At 35.2% G+C, this 25,890-nt stretch overlaps 1 protein-coding gene across 1 annotated transcript in view; it reads left to right on the top strand.

Annotated features, from left to right (window-relative positions):
* TMEM135 (transmembrane protein 135) overlaps positions 1-25,890 on the top strand; it is a 249,545-nt gene that overhangs the window by 55,697 nt on the left and 167,958 nt on the right. The window contains exon 4 of the mRNA XM_032640541.1: positions 1,678-1,711. Coding sequence (XP_032496432.1) covers positions 1,678-1,711 — 34 coding nt within the window. The remainder of the gene's footprint in view (positions 1-1,677; positions 1,712-25,890) is intronic.

Below are 25,890 nucleotides of genomic sequence, written 5' to 3'. Positions count from 1 at the left end.
TGTTACCCTAACTTTTCTTGATATAATTTATTTAAAATAAGTACTATTAGAACATCTTTGATTTAGAATTTGGTAGGAACTAATAAGCTTGGTAAGGTTTAGTGAGAACAATTTCAATTCGTATGTACAATCATAGAAAAGAAGAGCTGAAAGGGACCTTACAGGTCATCTTGTCACTGATTCTGAAACACTTTTTTAGAAGGTCAGTAGACTTGTCTTGTTCTGCTGAGGTGCATTAGGACCTGCTGAAGAGGGACATTGCTGGGGGGGTGTGGCCCAGTGGGTATGCCTAGACCACCTCCTCCTTTCAACCAGGGTGGCCCAATGATATGTTTTATATATTGCTGATAAATGTAAGTTTTTTTCTTTAAGTAGTTTTTATGTTTGAAAATGTAAGTTAGATAACTAGTTTTGTTCCCTTATTTTTATGACAAAATTACAGGGTACCAGAGAATTAAAGTTAACTGGAACCTTGATTTCAGAACTTCACTTCAGCATTGTTCACTTATATCGTACTGCCTCCATGTGGCTTTAGTAAATTAAAAATCCTATTAAGCCAAGTTAAATGATGAGCAATCAAGACTTTGTATGACTGGATCTGACATCAAGAAGATTTGATTGATGATGTTAATATCAAGACCTGGCATGATATTTAAGTGAAAGTGATTTGATATTTTTGCTTCTTTTATATATAAAGTAGTAGTTTCTTTGAGTTCTAAAAAAATGTTCATAATTGAAACTCAAATAAGTTTTTATAATTTTCAGAGTTTATTATTTGAACTCTGCCCTTGAACTCTTAAAACATTAAAGACCTCTTTCTTAGAGGATAGGATATGGTTCATTTATGGTCTCATGTGCAGATAAGTTAAATAAAGTGATTAAGGGTATAAAATTGTCCTTATCTTTGAGTTTCTAGATGAATTCTCATTAAGTAAGAGTAAATATGTATTTAGTAAATATGCAGTTTTTCTGTAAAGTGAGTGTTTATAGAGCTTTTGTTTGTCCTTTGGCATTAGAGAATTAACTTACTGCCTGACTTTTCACTTAACAATGAAATTAAAACAAGGTGATTTGTATGATTTGTAATGGCATCTAATGAACAGTTGCACTGTGTGTGAAACAAATAGAAGATCTGTTTTTTAAAAAATAAATATGCATTTAGTTAAAATTTATATGGCCTTGACATTTTTGGCAAGATGAATTTGTTAGGATTCTTCCTTAAATTTAGAGTTCTCTAGCATAAACATAGAATAATAGCAAATTGTACCTCTCTTCCTATTAATAAATAATAAGGTATTAGTAGTTTTAAAAATTGAGATGTAATTGACATATAACATTATATTAGTTTCAGGTGAACAATATAATAATTAGATACTGGTGTATATTGCAAAATGATTTTCACAGTAAGTCTAGTTAACAATTACTACGCAATAGTAATTTTAAAGAATTTTAATTAACGAGCATTAAACAGAATGTTTAATGACTACAGATTAGAATGACTTGTAGAATCTATTTACAGCCAACTATTAGGGTACTGAAAACTTAGATCAGCATAATCTATCCCTTTTCCACAACTTCTGGTAATTGTTTTGGTAGATTTCTAAAAAAATGATAAAGTGATTATTAAGTCAAATTGATGGTTAGTCTCACGCTGTCTCTTCTTAAAATTATTTGCAGGAGAGGGCTGCTCACAATTTATATGGCCAACTTGGTGAGTAATTCTTTTTATTTGCTTTCAAGGTTTTTCCATGTACTTTTTAACCTTTTTTTGTTTGTTTTTTTGAATCAAGTTCCCTTAAAAAAAAAAAAGAAAGAAAACCTACTTAAATTTGAGAATATTTTCTGTCTCTGTTTTAAAGGATAGACTTAAATGTTTAAAATAGCTTTGATGCTCTCTGGTTTATTCCTGTCATATATGACTGAATTGCACTTACTTAAGGAGGAAGATGATTCATGGCCCTGTGTCCTTCATGACTCTTTTTTCCTTAAAGATTAGATCTTCATCTTTGATAGGGTATATATCTATATCTGTATATGTCTCGCTATATATCTTTAACTTCATTTCATACTCTGCTTCTATTGCTAACTTCTTGTGGCAAAAAAGGTTTAAGGATGAGCTTTTATGATGCACAGTTTTCTTGGAATCAGAATAGCATTCATTCTATCTAAATACTGAATATATTTAATACTATAATTAGCTAGGCTTCTAAATTTCTAAGTTTTCAGAATTGAAATTAATGTTGTCTAGTCTGATATTTACTGTAAATATATAATCAAGGTTATATGCTTTTCATTGTCAAGTTCATATTTTAAAAACATATTTGTATTAAAACCTTTTAAAGTTGTTTAATGGAATTGATAGGCGACATTGAAAAATTCAGCTGTGGAAAGATGAATTAATTATGTGTTTACCTAAGGATAGGTTTTTGAATTTTGTAACAAGGGAATGTAGTTCAGGGTTGTATTCAGCAACTTATTTCAGTTCAAAATGTTTAATTTTTGCTCTGTTCTTATCATGTGTCAGTTACTGTGCTATATGCTGGAAGGCAAGTTGAAGACAGTCCTTGTACTTATGGAGTTTGCTGTCTAGTGGAAAAGTCACAATAGAAATAATGTTTGAAAAGGACTGGAAGATGAATTATAGGGTGCTGTGGAAACCATAATAGTAGCACCAAACTATGCTAGATGCTGCTTTCCTTTCTGATTTTGTAAAAAACTTAAAAATATTACATCTGCATGCTAGAATAGATTTGAGTTTTAATGCATTTTTTTTTCTTTTAGTCATACACATGCTTTTCTATACTACCACGTGGTGATACTTTAATACTGAAATACTATATGTATTTACACATTTATCTTAAATTCGAAGTAAATTTCAACAAACTTTTTTTGTGTTGCCTTGTTTAGATTGGAAATTCCTGGAGAGAAGATATTTGATTTTGATTAATATAATCAATGTTGGAAAATGCCCTAAAAATACTGTATTTTTTTTGAGATTAAACTTTTTATTTTGAAATAATCATAGGTTCATATGCAGTTGTAAGAAATAATAGAGAGATCTCATGTTACTCTCTACTCAGTTTCCCTTAATAGTATTATTTTACAAAACTGTAGTAGTATCAAAATTAGGATATTTACATTGATATTTACTGTAGTCAAGATAGAGAACATTTCCTTCACAGGGATCCTTCATGCTGCCCTTTTGTTGCTACATTTACTTCCCTCTGACCCTTACCTCCCATTCCTCAACCTCTGGCAACCATTAATTTATTCTTTATTTCTGTAATTTTTTAAATTCTATAATCATTTCAAGAATGATGTACAAGTAGAATTATATAGTACATACTATTTGTCATTAGCTGTTTTCACTCAATGTAATTCTCTGGAGATTCAAGTTGTTCGGTATATCAGTAGTTCATTTCTTTTTATTGCTGAGTAGTATATCATGGTATGGCTGTACTAGTTTATTTAACTATTCACCCATTGAAGAACATCTGGCTTGTTTCCAGTTTTTGGCTGTTAACAAATAAAGCCGCTATAGATGTTCATGTGCAGGTTTTTGTGTGAACATGAGTTTTTATTTCTCTGGGATAAATGCCCAGAAGTGTAGGTGCCAGGTTGTATGGTAGTTGAATGTTTAGTTTTTAAAGAAACTGATAAACTGTTTTCCAGAGTGGCTGTACTATGTTGTTTTGATAGTGTTCCCAATTTAGAATAAACCTTTGAATCTCTCGATCTTTCTAAATGGGAAACTTTTTGTGTTGACTTAACATTAACATTTGTCTGTTAAGTAGATTTGTACTTTTTATGTCCAGATTAATAAATGTCAGTATTGGGCAAGTTTTTCAGAAAGTGCAAAACATGAATTGGTCTTTTATCTTTTGTCAGCCAGGGTCTGTAATTTAAAAATTTAATGAGATCAAAGGCTTTTACACATGGATTTTTGACTATGTCCAAAGGAAATGAATTTGTACATGATACATTCTGGATACTAATGATAGTCTTAGTATCTTCATTGTCCCTTCCTCTGAATAGAGCCTTTTATTTATACTATTGCTATGTAACTATTACTTAACTAAGAGGGTGGTTATTGCAGAATAGGTAAGAAATACTTTCAGAGACTGAGTTTAACCTTAAGAAATAACTTTGTTCTGTAACTCTATTATGTTGCTCACTAGACTAAGTTGAGATTGTTGGCCTATTTTAACATCAACGACAAAATTACTAAATGTTGGGAGGTTTTATTTTAAGAAAATTATACATTGTATTTAGGTATGTGTTTCTGATTCGGAAAGTAGAGAAAAACATGAAGAAGAAAGTAAAAATCATCTGTAGTTTTACTGTGTAGTAATTACTAACATTTTAGTGTTTATTTCTTTATTCCCTTCCCTTTCCTCCAGTGTACCTATATAAATACACAAACATAGATGCACATTCACATTATATACCCATTAAAAAAAAAATTGGGGGCATACTGTTTTGTGACATCTTTTGTTACTATGCCATATAGTTTTGATTGCTCATGATATTAAATAATCATTTTTTGAGGGTGTAATCCTACCTTTTCACATACTTCTTGGTTATATTTTCATTATATTGGGTTGGTTTTATACATATACATATATATACAGTCCTACTCAAAATGTTGGGTGACAGTAAAATACTCTTTAGTTAGTAATAATATCATTTTGTTAGTTTTGGCTGTGACAGTTACCCACTCCTTATTTTGATCAGGAAATTTCAAAGGCATTGCTATGCCTTTGAGTGAATACCTGATAGAAAAATATGCAAAACTGGCTTCGTATTACCTTTATCATCTTTGTCTTTATTTTTATCAGTGAACACTTATTGAGTGCAGAGCACTTTGTTATGTATTTGGACACAAATATAGCCATTATTCTGTCCTTGAAATTAATTTAGTTGAGGGAATAAAGTATATCTAGATTTGGATTTAAAATGAATAGGTAATAAATAGTCCAAGATAGTGTATTCATGTCAAATATATGATTAGACAGTACAGTCTTTAGAACTGTAGAAAAGGGAAGTATCTTTGGGCTGGGGAAATCAGAGAAGATTTTATGAATTACGTGGGACCTGAACCTTGAGGAAAGGAGAGGAATTGGAGGTAGCTCCATCTTAGAGATGTGTCACTGGTGATCACAGGACAAAACTGTTGCTTTTCCAAGGATTGCCAAGTTGAGGCCAAGGTTTAGGAACAAAAAAAAGAATAAGCAACATTTGCTGAGTATCTACTCTGTTAGGCACTGTTGGTGAAATTGGGGTTACCAAAATAAACAAGGTATAGTCCCTGCTTCCGAGGACCCTATATTTTACTGAGGGAGAGAGAGATGTAAGCCTTATCTCTGTTTTTTAGCATTGATAGTTGTCTCAAAACAGAAAACAGGACAGTGTTTATACTGTGTAGTTGTGAATATGCTCTGTTTATGTTAGTGTTGTAGGGGGCAGGTAGAGAGCTACATACTCTAAATAAGGGACATCTCTATTAATGCTTTTGTTATTATAAGATCTTCCCTTGGGCTACTCTTATTACTCATGATATATATCAGGAAGCCCTGGTAAGTCTCAGTTATTAGACTTAAGTAATTTATAGCCTTAGCTATAAATGTCATAAATTATAATTAAACTAGCAGTTTTAAAGGCTACAAAGTCTTACAATTTAATATAATTTAATTAATACCCATGTGAAAATGTCATTGATTTCTTGTTCTATGTTAGCAAATTTTAGAAAGAAAAGTGTACAATTTTAAAAATTGTATAATTTTTTAAGATTTTTAGCATTGTTAGATAATTAGTTATTAAAGGGCAAAATGTATAAAAGGTACACAGAAAAGGTATGAAATAAAGAATTAAATATTTTCTCTGGCATTTGCCCAAGATATGGCTAGAAGATGATGGAAGTGTTTTCCTGGGGCTAATATGCCAGAGCCAATTACCCACAAGAACATAAGCTGCTAGCATTCACCTTTGCCACAGTATGATTTAAAGGAGAATACGTAAAAGTTTGCATGTACATGATTTCCCTTTATTTCGTTGGTTGTAACAATGACTGCGGATTCCAGTTTTTCAAAATTTATCATTTGCTGCTAATAGTTATTTAGGATGTGCTGTCAAGTTCTAGTTCATTTGTTTCATTTAATTATAACTTATGACATTAAAAAATCTTTCTATGTTAACTCCCTTTGAAAACTTCTCTCTGCAGTTTGCTTTATGCCACCAAGCATTCAACAATGCATGCATTTTAAAATTGTAAACATATACCTACAGGCTTGTCTCTAGCATTTGTTTTTTAATTTTGAACATGCAGTGTCTTTGATTAAAACATCTGTATTTGATTTTTCAAACATAAGGTTTGAAAATGTTGATTCATAAGTTTTCTTGTAAGACCACTTCAATTTAATTAGATCCAGCAGGTATTGATTATATATCAGCTATGCTAGGCACATGAAGATACAAAAGAAATACAAAACGGATTGTAAGCTAGTTGGAGAAATTTGACAGATGAACTCGAAAAATAATAAACTGAAAGTATTAAATTCAAAAAACGATTATAAATACTGTCTCTTAAATTGCTCCCCTAAGCCTTCCTTTTGCAGCAAATGACATCAACCATCCATCCAGTTGCTCAGGCCAGAAACTTAGGAGTTTTAACTCTTTTCTTCACCTTATACTCGGTCCAATCCATTGTAAAATCTTATTCTACTTCAAAATTTTACTCTGGATCTTACAGTGACTCATTACCTACACAGTTATAACCAGAATCTGAGCCCTAACATCTCTTGCCTGAGCTGTCTGAATAGACTGAATGGTTTACATCCTCCCAGTCCTGTCGTCTTATATAGTCTGTTTTCCACATAGCAGTCAGAGTCATTGGGAATACAAATTAGAGCTTATTGATCTTCTGCTTAAAGTTCAGAAAAACCGTCCCATCCCACTTCTCACTGCACCCTGGATACAATTAAATGCCTCACAAGGCTGCTACCTCTCTGACTTCATCTACTTTCTTCTCATTCTTTACACTGGATTTCTTTTTGTCTGTAGACTACTTGAAGCTTATTAGTCCTTTACAGCCTTACCACTTGCTTTTTGTTTGTTTTTTTGCTTGGAAATCTTTTTCCCTAGGTTTTTCTTGGCTAGTATCTTCTCCTTATATGGTTCTTAACCCATTGTTACAGCCTGAGAGAGGCCTTCCTTTCCTATCGTAGTTAAAGCAGCTTCACCTCACCTCTCTAACTCGTAATCTTTTTCATGGCACATATAAGTAAATTAAATTTTAAATTTTAAAATTAAATTTTCTTATTTGTTGTCATTCTTCCCTCACTGTATATAAGCTGCTTAAGGGCAAGAATTCTTGCTTATTCACTGACATCCCTAGTACCTACAAACAGTGTTTAGAATATATGCTCAATGAATAATTTTTGAATGAATGGAGATTGAAAGCAAGTACTCTAGAAAATGGGAAAGATGAGAGAGAATGACCCTTCTCTTCTAAGTTGGTGAACATAATACCTGTGCTGCTTCTTTCCCCACCCCCTTCCATTAGCCTTGAGACCCAAGTTCTTTAAGCCAACCAAATGACCTTGTTTTCCCAAAGGAAGGTAAACAACAGTGGATCTTTCCTCAGCTAAGTTCCTGAGCTAGTAGATCCATTTCTTGGATGCTTTTTTTTTTAAACAAGTACCAGAATTAGGGATTCTATTCCTCTCTCTGTTCTTACTCTGATTCTTTGAGTCACATTGAGGAATGTGCTTCTCGTACCCAATATAACATTGGGCAATGTTGAGCTCTTATCTTCATTTGGTAGAAGCTGAGATACTTTGTTATCCAAGGTGAATAGATTCTTGAAAGTTGTCATGACCCACTTGATCACAAAGGCAGACACGGAGCATGAAAAGGGGAATTATTAGAGACTCCCTCTTATTTTCTTTACTGGACAATTTAATACTGCGTTTTGAAGATCTGTCCATATTGTATTTACTTTGAACTTGACAGCATGTTTCGAGACCTATGTGTGTTGCTTTATATCCTTCCACTGCATTGCTCTGACTGCTGCAGAATATCCATGTGCCAGAATATCCATCCCCTATATATACCTTATAATAGCTTTATTGAGATATACATCACATACAATAAAATTTACCCCTTTGGAATTTACATTCCAGTGGTTTTTTAGTACATTCACAGAGCTGTGCAACCATTACCACCATCTAGTTCATCTACTACATTTTACTTGTTCATTCTTCCAGTGATGGATTTCCAGATTGCTTCCAGCTCCTCAATATCACAATCAATATGGTGATAGTCATCTTTATACATGACTATTTTGTGAATTTCTCTGGATGTGCATGAATAAAGGCTAAGAAGATGGATTTTTAGATCCTATACTTTCTGGTAAAAGGACAGAATGGCTCAGAACATGAGAAAATATCATTATTCTAGTAGTTCATTTGGAGGTAGATTTACCGGTACTTTAGGAAATAATTTTGTCTTGTGCTTCTTTGTCCTGTGTTTCTTTTTCAATGATTTGATTACTCATCCTAAGGATTTTAGGGTTGGAGGCTGACTTTGAAGCTAGTAGGTACTCTGCTCTAAGTGGCTTGAAGGACCACTACAGGGTCAATTAGGCCAAAGGAAAAAAGGGTGCACATTTTCTTTAGGCATGAGTTTTTATCATAACTACTCTTTATACAGCTTTATTTTCTATTTGCCTTGTGAAGATAATATAAAAATATGTCAAAAAATTTAAAGAGGCAAATGTAAATCATTAAAAAAAAAGCAGATGTGAGGAAGCAGAATTTTACAAAGGAATATAAATAAAAGAGACAAAGGAAGGCAGTGTGTAAGAGAAGAGAATGCAAAATAAAAAACAAATCATATAATAAACATTTGGCTTTTGTTGACACCTGAAGGGTGATGGGGCTCCTCTACTGCTGGGTGCACGTGGTCTGTACTAACACCCCCGGTGGGGGGTAGGGGAGCCCAGGCCTAGTTTCAGCTGGTGGGGATGAAGGTCCCAGCTCTCTCCTTGGTCTTCCCTGACTCCTCCCCATTGGGGGTGTTCGGGTGCCTCGTTACAGCCTTGTGAGGGTGGAAGTCTAGGCTGTCCACTTGGCCATTGTGACGGGGGTTGGGCCACAGTTTTTTCTGAGGTGTTTGGCTGGAGTCAAATGATTATTGTCTGTTTTCATAGGCTGCCCTTTGCCTGGTCCTTTAGGAAGACAGAGAAGGTTTTTATTTGTGCCTAGTAGCATTTCTGGCTTGCAGGTTTTGTTAACTCTAAGACTGGGATATTCAAGGCAGAGAGAAAATCTAGGTACTTACCACCATGTCATTCTTTGGATCACAAGGTCTCTAGATGGTCTGCTGCCTTCTTTCTACCTTTCAGTCTTTAAATATTTGTTTTATATATATATAGTGTCCAGGGTTTTTGTAATTAATGGGAGGAATAGGGAAAATATGTATACCTGATCTTCACAGAAGTGGAAGTCCTTCACATATAATTTTTGTATATTAGTCAGAAATAATCAAGTACACAAGGGAACAAGGCACCAAGATCAAGATCTGACAGAAACAATAAACAACAGAAGCAGACCTACAGAGACTTCGTGTGTTGGAATTATCTGGAAGTGTAAAAACAAGTGTGTTTAAATGTTTAATGTAATTGACAACTTCTGATTCAGGCCAAATTAGAATAACAGGGAACAGATTTACTCTTCTGCCCGAAACAACAAAAATCCAGACAAAATAAATGAAACAACAGTTTTCAAGACATTGTACATTAATCAATGAAGGACTGTGATCCGTGAAAGATTAGAAGCTAGTGAGATGAGCCCTGTGATTGCTTGGCTTACTACCTGGAGAGCATTTCTGGGCCATGGAGCAGGGTTGTTGAACTGAGGCAGAGCCTGGCTATATCTCAGAGTTGACAAGGCATAGCTAGGAGTCCAAGGAGACCAGAGTCTGCATGTAGTGGAGGAGAAAGGTAGAGAACTCCAGAGGGATACAGAGGGTCCCAATGAGTACTCAACTCAGTTTTGATAAGTGAATGCATGAGAAGAAGCTACCTGAGGCTGGGGAAGGAACCAGAAAAACCCATTAGAGGGAAAAATCCTCTGAGCTCATGCAGGACTAGGAATAGTTGCTGTTCCTACCACTTAGAGTAGAAAATTTCATAATTCACAGGGCATTGGGAAGACTGCTTAGAAGGATTTTACCTCAATGTGGGGCACAAGTTAGTCCTACACTAAACACTGCTCTGGCCCCAAATTGGAAAAAAAAAAAAAAAAAAAGCAAGGCCTGAAAGGATCTGAGTCCCAAAACAAACCTAATCTAAATAAAATTTATGGGAGTACAAAAATATACAGCACCCAACAAGGTAAAATTTATAATGTCTGTCATACAATAAAATATTACTAGGCATGAAAAGGGTCAGGAAATATGACCCATAATGATGAGGAAAACCAATCATTTGAAATCAACGCAGAAGTGATACCTGTGATAGAATTAGTAGACAGGGACATCAAAACAATAATACTTATGGTATTTCATATATTCAGGGGGCTAGGGGAAATATTGAACATGTTTAATAGAGATATGGAAGATATTTTAAAACACCCAAAGTTAACTTTTAGAGATGAAAGCTATAAAATATGAGTGAAAAATACACAGGATAGGATTGATGGCATGTCAGGCCTTGCAGAAGAAAAGATTAGTGAACCCAAAGGCATAGTAATAGAAACTATCAATGAAACATCAAGGGAAAATAAAAAATATGAAGAGAATATTAGTGATCTAATAGGACAACTTGAATTGGCCCAATATGCATACAATTGGAGTCTAAAAGTGAGAGAGAGCAAGAGGGAGGGTCAGGAAAAGCATCTGGAGAAATAATGACTCAAAATGTCCCAAACTTGATGAAAGCTCTAAACACTGTCAGCCAAGAACATAAACAAACCTCAAGCACAAGGAACATGATGGAAGTTAATCATATAATAGTCAATTAAACCAACGAGAAAGAGAAAAATCTTAAAAGCAGAGAGGAAAAAGAAACATTTCATACATATGATTACAGATTAATGACGACAGCAAATTTATCATTGGGAACAATACATATCAGAAGACAGTTAAGCAGCGTCTTTAAAGTACTGAAAAAAAAACCTGTCAATGTAGAATTGTATACCCGGCAAAATATCTTTAGAAAACAAAAGCAAAGTAAAGACTTTTTCAGATATACAAAAACTAAAAGAATTCATCACCAGCAGACCTGTACTAGAGGAAATGTTAAAGTTTGTCAAGAAGTTTTCAGGGAAATAATAGTAGTTGGAAATCTAGGTCTACGCAAAGAAATGAAGAGCACTGGAAATGGTAACTATCTGCATAGATATAAAAGATACTTTTCTTATATATCCCCCTGTAAAAGTGTAATTGACTGAGCTTCCCTGGTGGCGCAGTGGTTGAGAGTCCGCCTGCCAATGCGGACGGGTTCGTGCCCCGGTCCGGGAGGATCCCACATGCCGTGGAGCGGCTGGGCCCGTGAGCCATGGCCGCTGGGCCTGCGCGTCCGGAGCCTGTGCTCCGCGATGGAAGAGGCCACAACAGTGAGAGGCCCGCGTACCGCAAAAACAAAACAAAACAAAACAAAAGCAAACAAATGAAAAAAGTGTAATTGACTGTAAAAATAATAGCAATGTAGTTTGTGAGGGTTATAACATATGTAAAAGTAAAGTGTTTTACAACAGTAATACAGAGTTCAAGAGGGAAGAAATGGAAGTGTAATGTCAGATTTTTATACTATATGGGACATTGTGTAAATCACTTGAAGGTAGACTGATAATTTTAAGATGTGTATTGTAAACCTCAGATCAACTCAACTATATGTAATCTACAAGAAGCCCCTTTAAAAGTAAAGGGACAAATAAATTTAAAGTAAAACAGGTTAAAAGTAAAAGGTTTGACAAAAGGTATATTATGCTCACTCTAATTAGAAGTAAGCTGGAGTGGTTATATTAACATTGGACATAGTAGATTTCAGAGCAGAGCATATTACCAGAGAAAAAGAGGGTAATTTCATAACAGTAAAGGGGTAAATGAATTAAGAGGACATAATATTTCTAAACATTTATGCATCTAATAACAGAGCTTCAAAATAAATAAAGCAAAAACTGACAGAACTGCAATGAGAAATACACAAATTCACAATTACACTTGGAGATTACAGCATCCTTCTCTCAATACTTGATATAGAATGTAAAAAGAAGATCATTAAGGATACAGAAGCCTTGAATAACACTATTAACTAACTTGACATCATTGACCTTTACAGAGTATTCTACACATCAGTATGGAGTGAAAATTATTTTCAAGTGTCATCAAAATTTACCATATTCTGTGCTACAAAACAAGTCTCAAAGGATTCAGGTCATATCATACAATTTATTGTTTGGCTTCAGTGGAATTAACTTAGAACCAAAAGGTATCTGGAAAATCCTCCAATATTTGAAAACTCATGTACTTCAGAAGATATCAAAAGTGAAGCTAGAAAGTGTTTTGAACTGAATGAAAAAGCAAACATAACATATCAAAATTTGTGAGATATATTTACTGCCTACTTAGAAGGACATTTATAGCACGAAATACCTGTTTAGAAAAATAAAGAAAGGTCTTAACTCAATGACTTCAGTTTCCAATTAAGAAACTAGAAAAAGAAAAGCAGTTAAACCCAAAGTAAGAGGAAGTAAAGAAATAATAAATATTGGAGTGGAAATAGGTGAAAAAAATATTAAAACCAAAGAAAAAAATCAACATACCCTAAGCTAGTTCTTTGAGAAAATGAATAAAATTAATAAACCTCTAAGCCAGACAGATGAGGAAGAAAAAAGATACAAATTACCAATATCAGGAATGAGAGAGGTGGTATCATTATAGATTATACAGGTAGTAAAAGTACGGTAATGTGGTATTTCGAACAAGTTTATGTCCATATATTTGCCAACTTAGGTGAAATGGTTATATTTTTTAAAAGATACAAACCACCAAAACTCACTCAAGAAGAAATATGTAACCTGATCAGCCCTGTATTTACTAAAGAAATTGGATTCATAATTAAAAACCTTTTCCTAAAGAAAATTCCATGCCTTGGTAGCTTCACTGGTGAGTTTTAATAAATATTTAAAGAAGAAGTAATTCTAGTTCTACTTATTCCACTCAAACTGTATCAGAAAGTTAAAGAGAAGCGATCACTTCCATATTCATTCTCTGAGGCCAGCAGAATTTTGATACCAGGACAAGACAAAGACATTACAAGAAAAGGAAACTACAAACTCAGAATCCTTCATGAATTTAGATATAATATTCTTAAGAAAATTTTAGCAGATCAGTCCAATATTATATTAAAAGAATAATATCATGACCTAGTGAGGTTTAGCCGAGGAATTCAAGTTTAGCTTAACATTCAGAAGTCAATTAATGTAATTGACTTATTAACAGATTAAAAACAAAATCATCTCAATAGAGTCAGAATAAACTTTTGATAAAATTCAATATTCATTTCTCATTAAAATTCTCGTAAAACTAGATCAGTGGTTTTCAGTCAGGAGGAGTGATTTTTGTACCCGAGGGGTGATTGATATTGGCAATGTATGGAGATATTCTTGATTCTCATGACTGGGTGAGTACTACTGGCCCTCATCAGTTTGAATCCTGGTTTACTACATACTACCTTCTGTCTCAGTTTCCTCATCTGTCAAATGAAATAATTAGTATATTATTTTTTTGGTGATTATTATGAAGATTAATTAATATGGTCCAAGAGGAATAAGAAGCCCTTAAACCTAATATTTCTTTACTGTGATAATCATTCTAATAAATAAGTAACTTAAAGAAATATTTGATTGCACATAGAGCTCTATTTTTGACTGCTTTTTAAGGTGTGTGTGTGTGTGTGTGTGTGTGTGTGTGTGTGTGTGTATGTTATGATAAAATGGGTAACTAATTACAGATACATTTTAAAATTACAGACATTGTGCCAAAAAGGAAATAATATCTGGGTTATTAGCATTGCATAGTCTTTTTTTGTTTGTTTGATTTTTATTTTATTTATTTATTTTTTTTTATTATATTTTATTTTTGGCTGTGTTGGGTTTTCATTGCTGTGTGCAGGCTTTCTCTAGTTGTGGCAGGTAGGGGCTACTCTTCATTGGGGTGCATGGGCTTCTCATTGTGGTGGCTTCTCTTGTTATGGAGCACAGGCTCTAGGAGCACAGGCTTCAGGAGTTGTGGCACATGGGCTCAGTAGTTGTGGCACATGGGCTTAGTTGCTCTGCGGCATGTGAGATCTTCCTGGACCAGGGCTCGAACCCGTGTGCCCTGCACTGGCAGTGGATTCTTAACCATTGCGCCACCAGGGAAGTCATTTTCCCTGCATAGTCATTTTCATAATGTGTGATTAGTTTCCCAAAATGCTTGCCTGAAAGCTGATGTGAAGATAGGTTCTGGGACCTGGACCTGCCATAGATGCCTTATTTACTTGAATCTAGGTATTCACTTTGCTAGTTCTGTATTCTTTTACTAAATCTATACTATGCAAATCATTGTTAATGAAGTCTGGAACCATAGCTGTCCTTAACATGGCTATTGAGTGTATGCAGATCAGCGCTGGGAAGTGGCACTCCCAGCAAGGAAGAAGAAAGAAGAAATGCTGAATTTATTTTTTCCCTCCTCTCTGTTCTCCTTAGATAAGCCAAGAAATATTTGTTGAGGGTATATATATTTTTTGGTCATGAATTTAAAAGGGAATAATCAATGCAGTGTAATTTTTTTTAAACCTTTCAGATATTTCATATATGGGTTTACAGTATTTTTTTTTTTTTTTCTTAAAGAAGCTCTTCAGAGTCTGGGATTTTGTCTTCTATGTCTGTCTTTATAATTTCCTGCAGGAATAACCAGAATGCTTTGTATTTAATGAATAATACCTGCATAGTGTCATGTTTATTGCTTTAATAAATGCTTTTCCCATACTTTTTGCATTTAACATACTGAAACCACCCTGTTAAATAGGCATGATAGCTTTTATTATACCATTTATATATTATGAAAACAGAGTTTGGAAGGATACGTGACTTCTGATCTCATATTGAGGATATATGATAAGGTAATATTGAAAACTCAGGTTTTAGCTGGGTTTAGTGCTTTTTCTAGGCTACTGTATCCTACCTAAATGTTGTTAGTTGGTGACATTTAAGAACCTAGACTTTTAAAATGGGTATTAAAAACAATCCTTCAATGTGGCAACAGTTGCAGTACAGAGCATGATTGTTTTCATTTATGGTCTTTTAATTAAGGTTAAATCTGGAGGTCTGGAGTGTAATGGCAGTATTTAAAAAAATTTAGCACTGCTGTGACAGCTTTAGACAGTAGCATGGGACGTTAACTCAATACACTTCTGTGTTAAATCATTTTATGTCACTTTGTCAAGAGGTGAGCATTAATTGTATTTCTAGGAATTAAATTATTCAAGTGTGTTGCATTTTAAAATCAAAGGAAAAATAAATTACTTAGTTCAGTGGTCTCTAACCATTTTGGCCCCGCGGACTGGTTTCATGGAAGACAATTTTTCCACAGAAGGGGGTGCTGGTTTAGGCGGTAATGCAAGTGATGGGGAGCGATGGGGAGCGGTAGATGAAGCTTTGCTCTCTCACCCGCCGCTCACATCCTGCGTCCGTGGCCCGGGGATTGGGGACCCCTGATTTAGTTTTTATTCATTTAGCCAACAATTTAAGTCCTGAAAAAAAATTCTTTTACTGCTTTACTAAATTTTGTAGCTCCTTGGTCATCTAACAGTATTCCACTGGGTTTTTATGATTTTCATATGTTTTTTGCATTTTCATATCCAAAAGTATGATCTAATGTAATATTTGGTAGTTTTTAAAAACAGAAGCAAAGAACTATGACTTTTTTTTTTTTTTTTTTTTGTGGTACGGGGGCCTCTCACTGTTGTGGCCTCTCCCGTTGCGGAGCGCAGGCTCCGGACTCGCAGGCTCAGCGGCCATGGCTCACGGGCCCAGCTGCTCCGCGGCCTGTGGGATCTTCCCGGACTGGGGCACGAACCCGTGTCCCCTGCATCGGCAGGTGGACTCTCAACCACTGTGCCACCGGGGAAGCCCAGAACTATGACTTTTTATAGTGTGGCATTTATCATGCATGTACCTATTGTGAGATACAAATTTAATTAGAAGGCTAAATATCATCTTTTAATCATCTATATAAAATTAAAATGCTTAAGTCATTTTTTTTTTTATTTTTTTTTTATTTTTATTTTTTTTGTGGTACGCGGGCCTCTCACTGTTGTGGCCTCTCCCGTTGCGGAGCACAGGCTCCAGACGCACAGGCTCAACGGCCATGGCTCACGGGCCCAGCCGCTCCGCGGCACGCGGGATCCTCCCGGACCGGGGCACGAACCCGCGCCCCCTGCATCGGCAGGTGGACGCTCAACCACTGCGCCACCAGGGAAGCCCGCTTAAGTCATTTTTAAAGAAAATGTAAATGTAAGGGGTAAAAGCGCATTTACTAATTAAGGGTTTAAATACCTTAATTTTAAAATAATGGATTATATGTTAAATTTTTTGGAAGAAAAGATGTAGATTTTGCATCATTTGTGAAAATGTATGACTGAATGGCATGTGATAAAAGGGGTCTATGATTGTTTTTTCTACCAGTAAATCTTGTACCATTTAGTGGTACTTCTTAGCAACTTTCGTAAACATAACATGAGCTTATTAAACTAACAGTTAATTGTATTGCTTGTCAGAAGTGATACATTGTTTGAGAAATTACATTTAGATGTATCCTACAATGTATGTATTCTGGAATTTTTTGCACTCTGGCATAAGATACACTGTAATTGGTTCAATAAATTGAGCAGTACAATGAAGAAATTTAAGATATATAGATGGGTTTAATGTGTAGGAGAAAAGTGGCTCATTTGGAATATGTCTCTAAGGCATGCCCTTCACGCCTCTAATAACAATTAGCAAAGCAGAGGATGAAAAGTCCTGGCCCAACTTGTAAATGCTATTTGGGGAAAGACAGTGAACTTTGTTATTTTCATTTTGCTGAAAAAGTTACAGGAGGCAGGTAAGGGCTACTTTAACTAAAACTTGATCTTGTATTTGTGAAGTATTTAAGGAAAAATAGAAATGAAAAAGGAAAAAAGTGAAAAGGTAAGAAAAAGGCATTTATTCTAAAATGTACTTTGACCACATGGACCTGAATCTTTCAGGTCTGGCATTTATTATTTTACCTCTGCAGTTATTTTGTTGTTGTTGTTAGGTGGTTAATACAAATAGAAGTTTAATAAAGATATTTTAAAGATTTAGCTCTATTCCATAAAATCGGCACTTGTGACAGGATCTGGTTTATTGTAGCTGTTAGTGTTAAGTTGACTTTCTGTCCCTGGAACTATGGCAGCAACCTGGTACAGGTTAAGAGACAGAAAACATGGAAGAGTAGAAAGCAAACTGGTATGGAATCTGGAGACTTAAACCCTGGGATCAGTGGTTTCACCAGTTAGTGTTCATGCCATTTGAATCTGTGGCCCCTGATTATTAATCTGGGAACCCTGAGATCTTTTCAGGATTACTTCAATACTTTGCTTTTGTCATTAAGAAAGACTTTCCAGCCACTTCTCCTTACTTACTGGTTGTATGATGATCTTGGTCAAACCATTTTACTTCTACCTCCATTTTCTCAGCTGTGAAATTGGGATCATAATAGCTACTACCTCACAGAGTAATAATGTGAAAATTAAATAAGATAATACATATAAAAGACTTACTAGTGAGTAGGAAGATCTCAATAATGTTTGCTTTTATTATTGTTTTTGTCATTGTTGTTGTGACTGTGACTTTGATCATGTTTGTGAAGTCTTCACAGTATGGAAAAATGTTATCTGTGTTTCCAGGAAAAATGTTATCTGTGTTTCCATGGAAAAATGTTATCTGTGTTTGTATATCTGAAAGTATACAAGTTGGAAAACTTGTATACTATGAAGGCAGCAAGTTTCCTTAAGTTTAGAACAACATATTTATAGTTTGATCTGGTCTTGTAGCATCCTGGTAGAGAATTCAACTAAATTTAGGAATCTAAAAAGAATTCATTTAACTCTTGTTTCCCCCAGGGTCTATAAAGTAATGATTAGATAAAGAAGAGTTGATGTTCTGTTTTTATGTTGTTTTAGTAGTTTTGAATTAGAAATGAAAATATGGTCATTGATAATACTGTATGATAAATTATACTTACTGTCTTTCCTCCAGGGTGCTCAAAACATTTTAGAAATGTAACTAAACATTTTATAGGCACTTTTAATTATCTCTCTTTTACTGAGGTGAAACATGGAAGGTATAAGAGTTGAGAATATTTGTCTTATCTGAGGGATTTGGAAGTGCTAAAATATTTCTGCTCCCTGGGGAAATGTTTCTTTTATGCTATGGATATTACAAAAAAAAAATCTTAATTTGTCCTGAAATTATCAGGTAAATAAGATAGAGGTTATCTGCTTGTGTGCAAGAAAACAAAGAAGACGTGAACTTGTTTGCCTTGTCACTGAATTTGTTTTCGATGTCATTGTGCGACACAAGTCAGATTATAGACTGATCAGAGACATTGATTATTCGGTTAGTCTGCGTCTGAAATATAGGTTGCAATACAGAGACAGTGTCACCTGATAACAAGTTATCTATTAGAAAGAGAAAGAAAACACTCAATTGTGTCCTAGGTGGTGGACTGGGAACAGTCATTTACTACTTATGCCCTTCCCTCCTTTCTCTCAAATTTTAATGAATGGTAGTAAACATTTGCAAAAAGGAAGAAGTCTTAAAAAATGTTGCAATAGACTTAGAGATTTTAATGAATTTCTGGAAACTGGAATTCTAATCCTAATAACTAAAATCCTAATAACTAAAAATCCAAGGAGGAATAAACTACAGTCTAGCACTCACAGGTGAATGCTACAGGAGAGGTTGGAAACATTCTTCACTGTAGAAGTCTGGAGAGACTGCAAACTGGGAGCTTGAAAATGTGCAGGAATCAGCAGGAGTGTATCTGGAACAGTGGAGTCATTTCCCCAAAATAGAGGGCTTGATTCACGGTAACTTTATCCAGGAGTAAAATTTATTAAAGGATTTTGAGCATTTGGGAAGCTCTCATTCTTGGCTAGTTTATTTGCTCAATATTCACTCTGTTCAAATGAAGTCTGCCAGTCAGTATTCCTAGTTTATGTATATAATGTGACAGTTGGCTTCCCATTCAGAGAAGGACAGTGTTGGGCAAACAACCCCAGAACTGCTGCTGCAGTGGACATTTCTGGTGTGTGTGCATCCTCCTAGATTTTCATTCATAAACATGAGTATACAACAAGTTTCACCAGGCATTTCGAGAGAGTGAACAGCACAAAATAGATCATACCGAACAAGCATTCAATTTGGGAGAAAACAGAATTTAGCAGTGGGAGCAAACCTGAAAAAAAAATGTCTTCAGAGAATTTTGAGAAAATATAGCAGTCACAAAATAAGAATAGATTTCTTTGTAAAAGAAGCAGTTAGAGAAATAAGTTATTCTCAGAAGTAAAATGTGATTGATTTAAAAACTCATAAAAATGAAAGGCTGAAAGATGAAATAGGTTCTTGTGTAGAAAATAGAGCAAAAGCTATAGATGGAAAACACTCAAAGATAAATTGAGAGATGTGGTAGGCTGTTCTAGAAAGAGAAAATAAGATGGGAGAGTGGCAGGTAGGTCTCTCCAAGGGCATTAAAGGAACATAGATCTTACTGACCATGTGTCGGACTCTACCAGGAAGCCTGCTTAGAAGCTGCTGGAATGCCTTGCCTGCGGATTTCCCAGTTGACCCATGGGCATCCTTAGCATTCTGTGCCCCTCACCCACACATGCCCCCACACTGTAGTTGGCTCCTTATGCCTGTTCCTGATGGTGGTGAGAATGAACCTTTGCAGATGGCTGCTAACATGCAGAGAAAGCCAGCCTGACTCTGTGGGTCTGGGAGAAACCACAAACTTAAACATTCAGCACAACCTTAGGGAAAACGTAAGGAGGTTGGCTTTGCAGGAATGAGAGAAGGCATTCAAGCTTAAGAATTCTTTCATAAAAAGGAACGAGAAGAGTAGAGCAGTCATATCCATAGAAGAGGTTTGTGGAAGCCTCCAAATCCCTAATAGGGCTGACAGAAGGTATTTCTCTCCTGAGGCAAGTCAGTAAAGAATGGAGGAGGTGACTGCTTTTTCAAATGTGAGGACAGTAAAGCAAACTTCAAGGAACATGAAAAATCAAGGAAACATGACACCACCAAAGGAACCATTTTCCACTAACAAACCCCCCAAAGTGAAGACCTGCAATTTGCCAGACAAAGAATTCAAAATAAGTGTTTTAAGGAAGTTCAGTGAGCTATAAGAAAGCACAGAAAGACAGTTCAGTGAAATCAGGAAAACCATATATGGCCAAAATGAGAAGCTTAACAGAGAGATAGAAATTATAAAAAAGATCCAAACAGAAATTCTGGAGTTGAAGAGTCAGGGAATGCAATGAAAATTGCAGTAGAGCTCATCAGCACTGGATTGGATTAAGCAGAAGGAAGAATCTGTGAAATGGAAGAAAGGACCTTTGAAATCAAGTCAGAGGAGAACAAAGAAAAACAAATGAAAAAGAGTAAAGAAAGTCCATGTGAAAAATGGGATACCATTAAAAGAGACAATCTATGCATTATTGGAGTGCCAGAAGGAGAAAAGAAAGAGAAAGCAGCAGAAAGCTTATTTGGAGAAATAATGGATGAGAACTTCCCAAATATGGGGAGAGATTTAGAAATCCAACTTCATGAAGCTAATAGGTCCCCAAACAAATTTAACTTAAGGAGATCTTCTCTGAGATGCATTATGATACAGTTGTTGAAAATCAAAGATACGAAGAAAATGTTAAAAGCAACAAGAGAAAAAAAATTCCTATGTGCAAAGGAAACCCCATAAGGCTGTCAACAAATTTCTTAGCAAAAACCTTGCAAGCCAGGAGAGAGTGGGATGATATATTCCAAGTGCTGAAAGAAAAAAAGAAAAAAACAAAAAACCCCTGCCAACCAAGAATACTTTCCCTGGCACTTGTCCTTCAGAAATGAAAGTGAGATGAAGAATTTCCAAAACACACAAAACTTGGGACTTCCCTTGTTGTCCAGTGGTTAAGAATCTGCCTTCCAGTGCCAGGGTCATGGGTTCTATCCCTGGTCGGGGAACTGAGATCCCACGTGCCACAGGACAACTAAGCCTGCGTGCCACAACTACTGAGCCCGTGTGCCTCAACTAGACAACCCACATGCCACAAAATACAGAGCCCACGCGCTCTGGAGCCCGCACGCCAGAACTACAGAGCCCACACACTCTGGAGCCCACGTGCCACAACTAGAGAGCCCATGCGCCACAACTAGAGAGAAGCCCACACACTGCAATGAAAAATCCTGCATGCAGCAACAAAGATCCTGCATGCCGCAACTAAGACCCAACACAGGCAAAAATAAAATTAAAAAAAAAAAAAAAAAAGAAACGAGAAAACCCCCCCAAAATACAAAACTTGAGAGTTAATCACCACTAGACCTGTCTTACAAGAATTGAGGGCAGGACTTCTTCAAGCTGAGAAGAAAGGACACTAATTAGTAACATGAGAACATTTGAAAATATATAACCAAACGGTAAAGGTAAGTATACAGTCAAATACTAGTACTATAATATGGTGTTGTGTTAACAATCTAACTTTGTTTTAAAGGTTAAAGGACAAAAGTATTAAAAATAGCTATAGCTACAAAAATTTGTTAATGTATGCACAATATAAAAAGATGTAAATTTTGTTATCCAAAACCATAAAATACGTGGGGACTAAAATGGTAGTTTTTTTTGTATGTGATTGAAGTTAAGTTGTTAACAAGTGTACAATAGACTGTTATATCTATAAAATATTTTATGTAAGCCTCATGGTAACCACAAAGCAAAAACCTACAGTTGACACACAGAAGATAAAGAGAAGGGAATCGAGGCAAAACAGTACAAAAAATCATTAATTCAGAAAGGAATACAGCAAGAGAAGAACAGAGGAACAGGGAATATAAAACAGCCAGAAAATAATAAGATGGCATTAGTAAGTCCTTACTTATCAATAATTAGTTTAAGTGTAACTGTAATAAATTCTCTAATCAAAAGACATGGGTAAAAAATCAAGACTCAACTATATGCTGCTTACAAGAGACTCTAGCTTTAAGGACACATATAGGCTCAAAGTGAAGGGATGGAAAAGATGTCCTGTGCAAATGGTAGCCAAAAAAGAGTATGAGTAGCTATACTTAAATCAGACAAAATGGATGTTAGCCAAAAGCTGTAAGAGGAGACAAAGAAGGTTCTTCTGTAATGATAAAGGAGTCAGTTCATCAAGAGAGTAAATACATATGCACCCATCATTGGAGCACATAATATGTTAAGAAGAAACCAGCAGACTGAAGGGAGAAATAGACAACAGTACAACAATGACAGGGGACTTAAGTATGCCACTTCAACAATGGATAGACCAGGCAGCAAATCAGTAAGGAAACGTTGGACTATAGATGAAATGGACACAACACTATAGACAAAATGTGTTTGACATATTTTCAGAACATTCCATCCAACAGCAGCAGAAAAGATATTCTTCTCAAGAGCACATGGAACATTCCCTGGGATAGACCATATGTTAGGTCACAAAACAAACCTTGGACACTTTTCCAAGGAAGATATACAGATGACCAACAGGTACATGAAATGATGCTCAGTCTGTCTAATCATCAGGGAACTGCAAGTCAAAACCACAGTTAGATATCACCTCACACCTTTTAGAATTGCCATTATCAAAAAGACCAGAGATAACAAATGTTGACAATGATGTGGAGAAAAGGGAACCCTTGTCACTGCTGGTGAGAATGAAAATTGGTAGCAACTATGAAAAACAGTATGGATGTTCCTCAAAAATTAAAAATAGAACTGCCATGTGATCTAGCAATTGTAATTCTGGGTATAGAGCTGAAGGAAATGAAATCACTATCTTAAAGAGATAACCTGCATTTCCATGTTCATTGTAGCATTATTGGCAATAGCATAGCAAGATATTTAAAGAACCTATGTGTCTCTTGATGAATGAATGGATAAAGAAAATGTGGGGTGTGTGTGTGTATGTATGTATGTATTATTCAGCCATAAAAGAGAAGGAAATATGCTATTTGGAACAACTAGGTTGGATATTGAAGGCATTATGCTAAGTGAAATAAGTGAGAGAAAGGTAAATACTGTTTGAACTCACTTATATGTGAAAAAGCAAACGTTTATAGAAACAGAGTAGAATGGTGGTTGCCATGGGCTGGGAGGGTGGGGGAAATGGGGAGATGCTGGTCAGTGGATACAAACTTCCAGTTATAAGATGAATAAGTTCTGAGGATTTAATTTACAGCATTGTGACTATAGTTAACAATATTGTACTATATACTTGAAAGTTGCTAAGATAGTAGATATTAAATGTTCTCACCATAAAAATAAAGGTAATATTCCATTGTATATAAAAAAATAAAAAATAAATAAAGGTAATTACGTTAGGTGATGGAGGTGTTAACTAACCTTATTGTGGTAATCATTTTGCATTATATATGTATATGAAATCATCACGTGGTATGCCTTAAACTTACACAAGTTTCAAGTATATTTCAATTAGATAGCAATAAAGCTGGACAAAAAATATACAAGCATATTATATAGATTTCTGGTGATAACTCAGCTGAATAACTAAAATCATAAATAGTTAAAGTTATGAGTGGCCAGTTGAACTTGGACTTGAAATATTCACTTTTATTTTATATCGTCTGACTTTGTTTTTCTCTTCCTTTTCTTTACTACTATTACTATTATTTTTTTTGGAATTTTATTTATTATTATTATTTTACCCAGATGTGTTACGGGTTGGAGTTCTAATTATCAAGATCACTGCTGTTCAGGGAGATCAGCTCAGTGCTTTGTGACCACCTAGAGGGGTGGGATAGGGAGGGTGGGAGGGAGACGCAAGAGGGAGGGGATATGGGGATATATGTATGCATATAGCTGATTCACTTTGTTATACAGCAGAAACTAATATAACATTGTAAAGCAATTATACTCCAATAAAGATGTTAGGAAAAAAAAAAAAAGATCACTGCTGTTGGGATATATAGAATAGCCAGAATTAGTATAACACAAAATATTCACTAGTCCTTACTCAAACCAGTTTTTAGGTTAGCATTGTCATCGTCCTTGTCAGTCTGTTGTTGACATTTGACAATTCAGTGCAAGTTCAATACAGATCATTGGGGAATGAAATTGCAGGTCTTGTAGAAGATACAGCATTTCATGAAGCCCCTAAAAGTTAGTATTTATAAAAAAATTAAATCACTGGGAAGTGTGGACCTGGCAGTTAACAGCTGAAGAAACGTTTTGAAATTTAGCTTTATTTTCAAGTTAAACCATTTCCTCACTATTTACTCTGAAAGTTTAGTCCTTGTTTTAAGTCAACCAGAATTCTCTTTGTGGGTTTTTTTTTTTTTGGTTTTAATTATTCTTAGATAATGTGGACCTTCTGAAGTCCTTTTAAAAATTCTTATTTAATTAAGGGAAAAAAAAACTACTTAGAATGTGGCTTACGAGCCCAAGTATAGAAAATAAAATCAACATTCTTCTGCCAGTCAGTATGTTAGTCCACAGGGCTGAGATTGCTTTTTAAAGTTTCCTCCAAGTGTCAGTGAGTTGTAGTTTGTACTGACAAGGTAAAATTTTATTGGTGGGAATGCAGGGCTTTCTCTAAGCTATTCACTGAGCTGTTTATGTTTGAATCATGGACTACAATGTAACACTTAAGCTGTTTTAAAATGTGTTACAGACAACTGAATAAGAAGAGGAAAAGAAACAATACAGATGCTGATTGCAAACTGAGGGACGTATCTATACAGTATATGGAAGTAATTGTACAGATTAGTCAACCAAGGATGCAGTACTTGTAATGGCACATTACTTATACAACAGAGGCTTTGGCAGATGAGTTAGTCATACAAATAGCTAGGAAAATGGAAGTCTAGAATAGACCACTGACCATAGTCCAGTATATTCATGCATAGTCACTTTTATTCGTTATCCTTGAACTCAAACAGAAGAAGTGTGGAGGAACACTGAAGGGTGAGCTTGATAAGAGAAGCCCTGGAAATTAATTTATAAAAAATGGTGACTGATTAGGCACTTAATGATATAAATTGTATCATAGCTTTAAAAATGTATTAAAGAAACTTATTTGCTTTTTTTTTTTTTTTTTTTTTTGCGGTACGCGGGCCTCTCACTGTTGTGGCCTCTCCCGTTGCGGAGCACAGGCTCCGGACGCGCAGGCTCAGTGGCCATGGCTCAGGGGCCCAGCCGCTCCGCGGCATGTGGGATCCTCCCAGACCGGGGCACGAACCCGTGTCCCCTGCATCGGCAGGCAGACTCACAACCACTGCGCCACCAGGGAAGCCCCTTATTTGCTTTTTAAAAGAGATTTTTATAAGCCAGATCTTTCTATACTGCCCATTATTTTGTTTAAAAAATTCATTAATAATGCTCAAGGTCTGTGACATTTTAGTATCATCTTATTTATTAATAAGTTACTTATTAACCTATATTCGAGATTATTTTAGTTTATAGATGTTTTTCTCTACATTGGAAATGTCTTTAATGACTTTAAAGATTTCTGTCTCCATACTTCAAGTTGAATATTTTTTAAGGTAAAATAAAGTGATTTTATTCATCTTGAGA

Source organism: Phocoena sinus, chromosome 8 (genome assembly GCF_008692025.1).
Source record: "Phocoena sinus isolate mPhoSin1 chromosome 8, mPhoSin1.pri, whole genome shotgun sequence".
NCBI classification, from domain to species: domain Eukaryota; kingdom Metazoa; phylum Chordata; class Mammalia; order Artiodactyla; family Phocoenidae; genus Phocoena; species Phocoena sinus.
The sequence above is the reverse complement of the archived record's forward strand: the minus strand, read 5'-3'. Positions and strand labels throughout refer to the sequence as shown.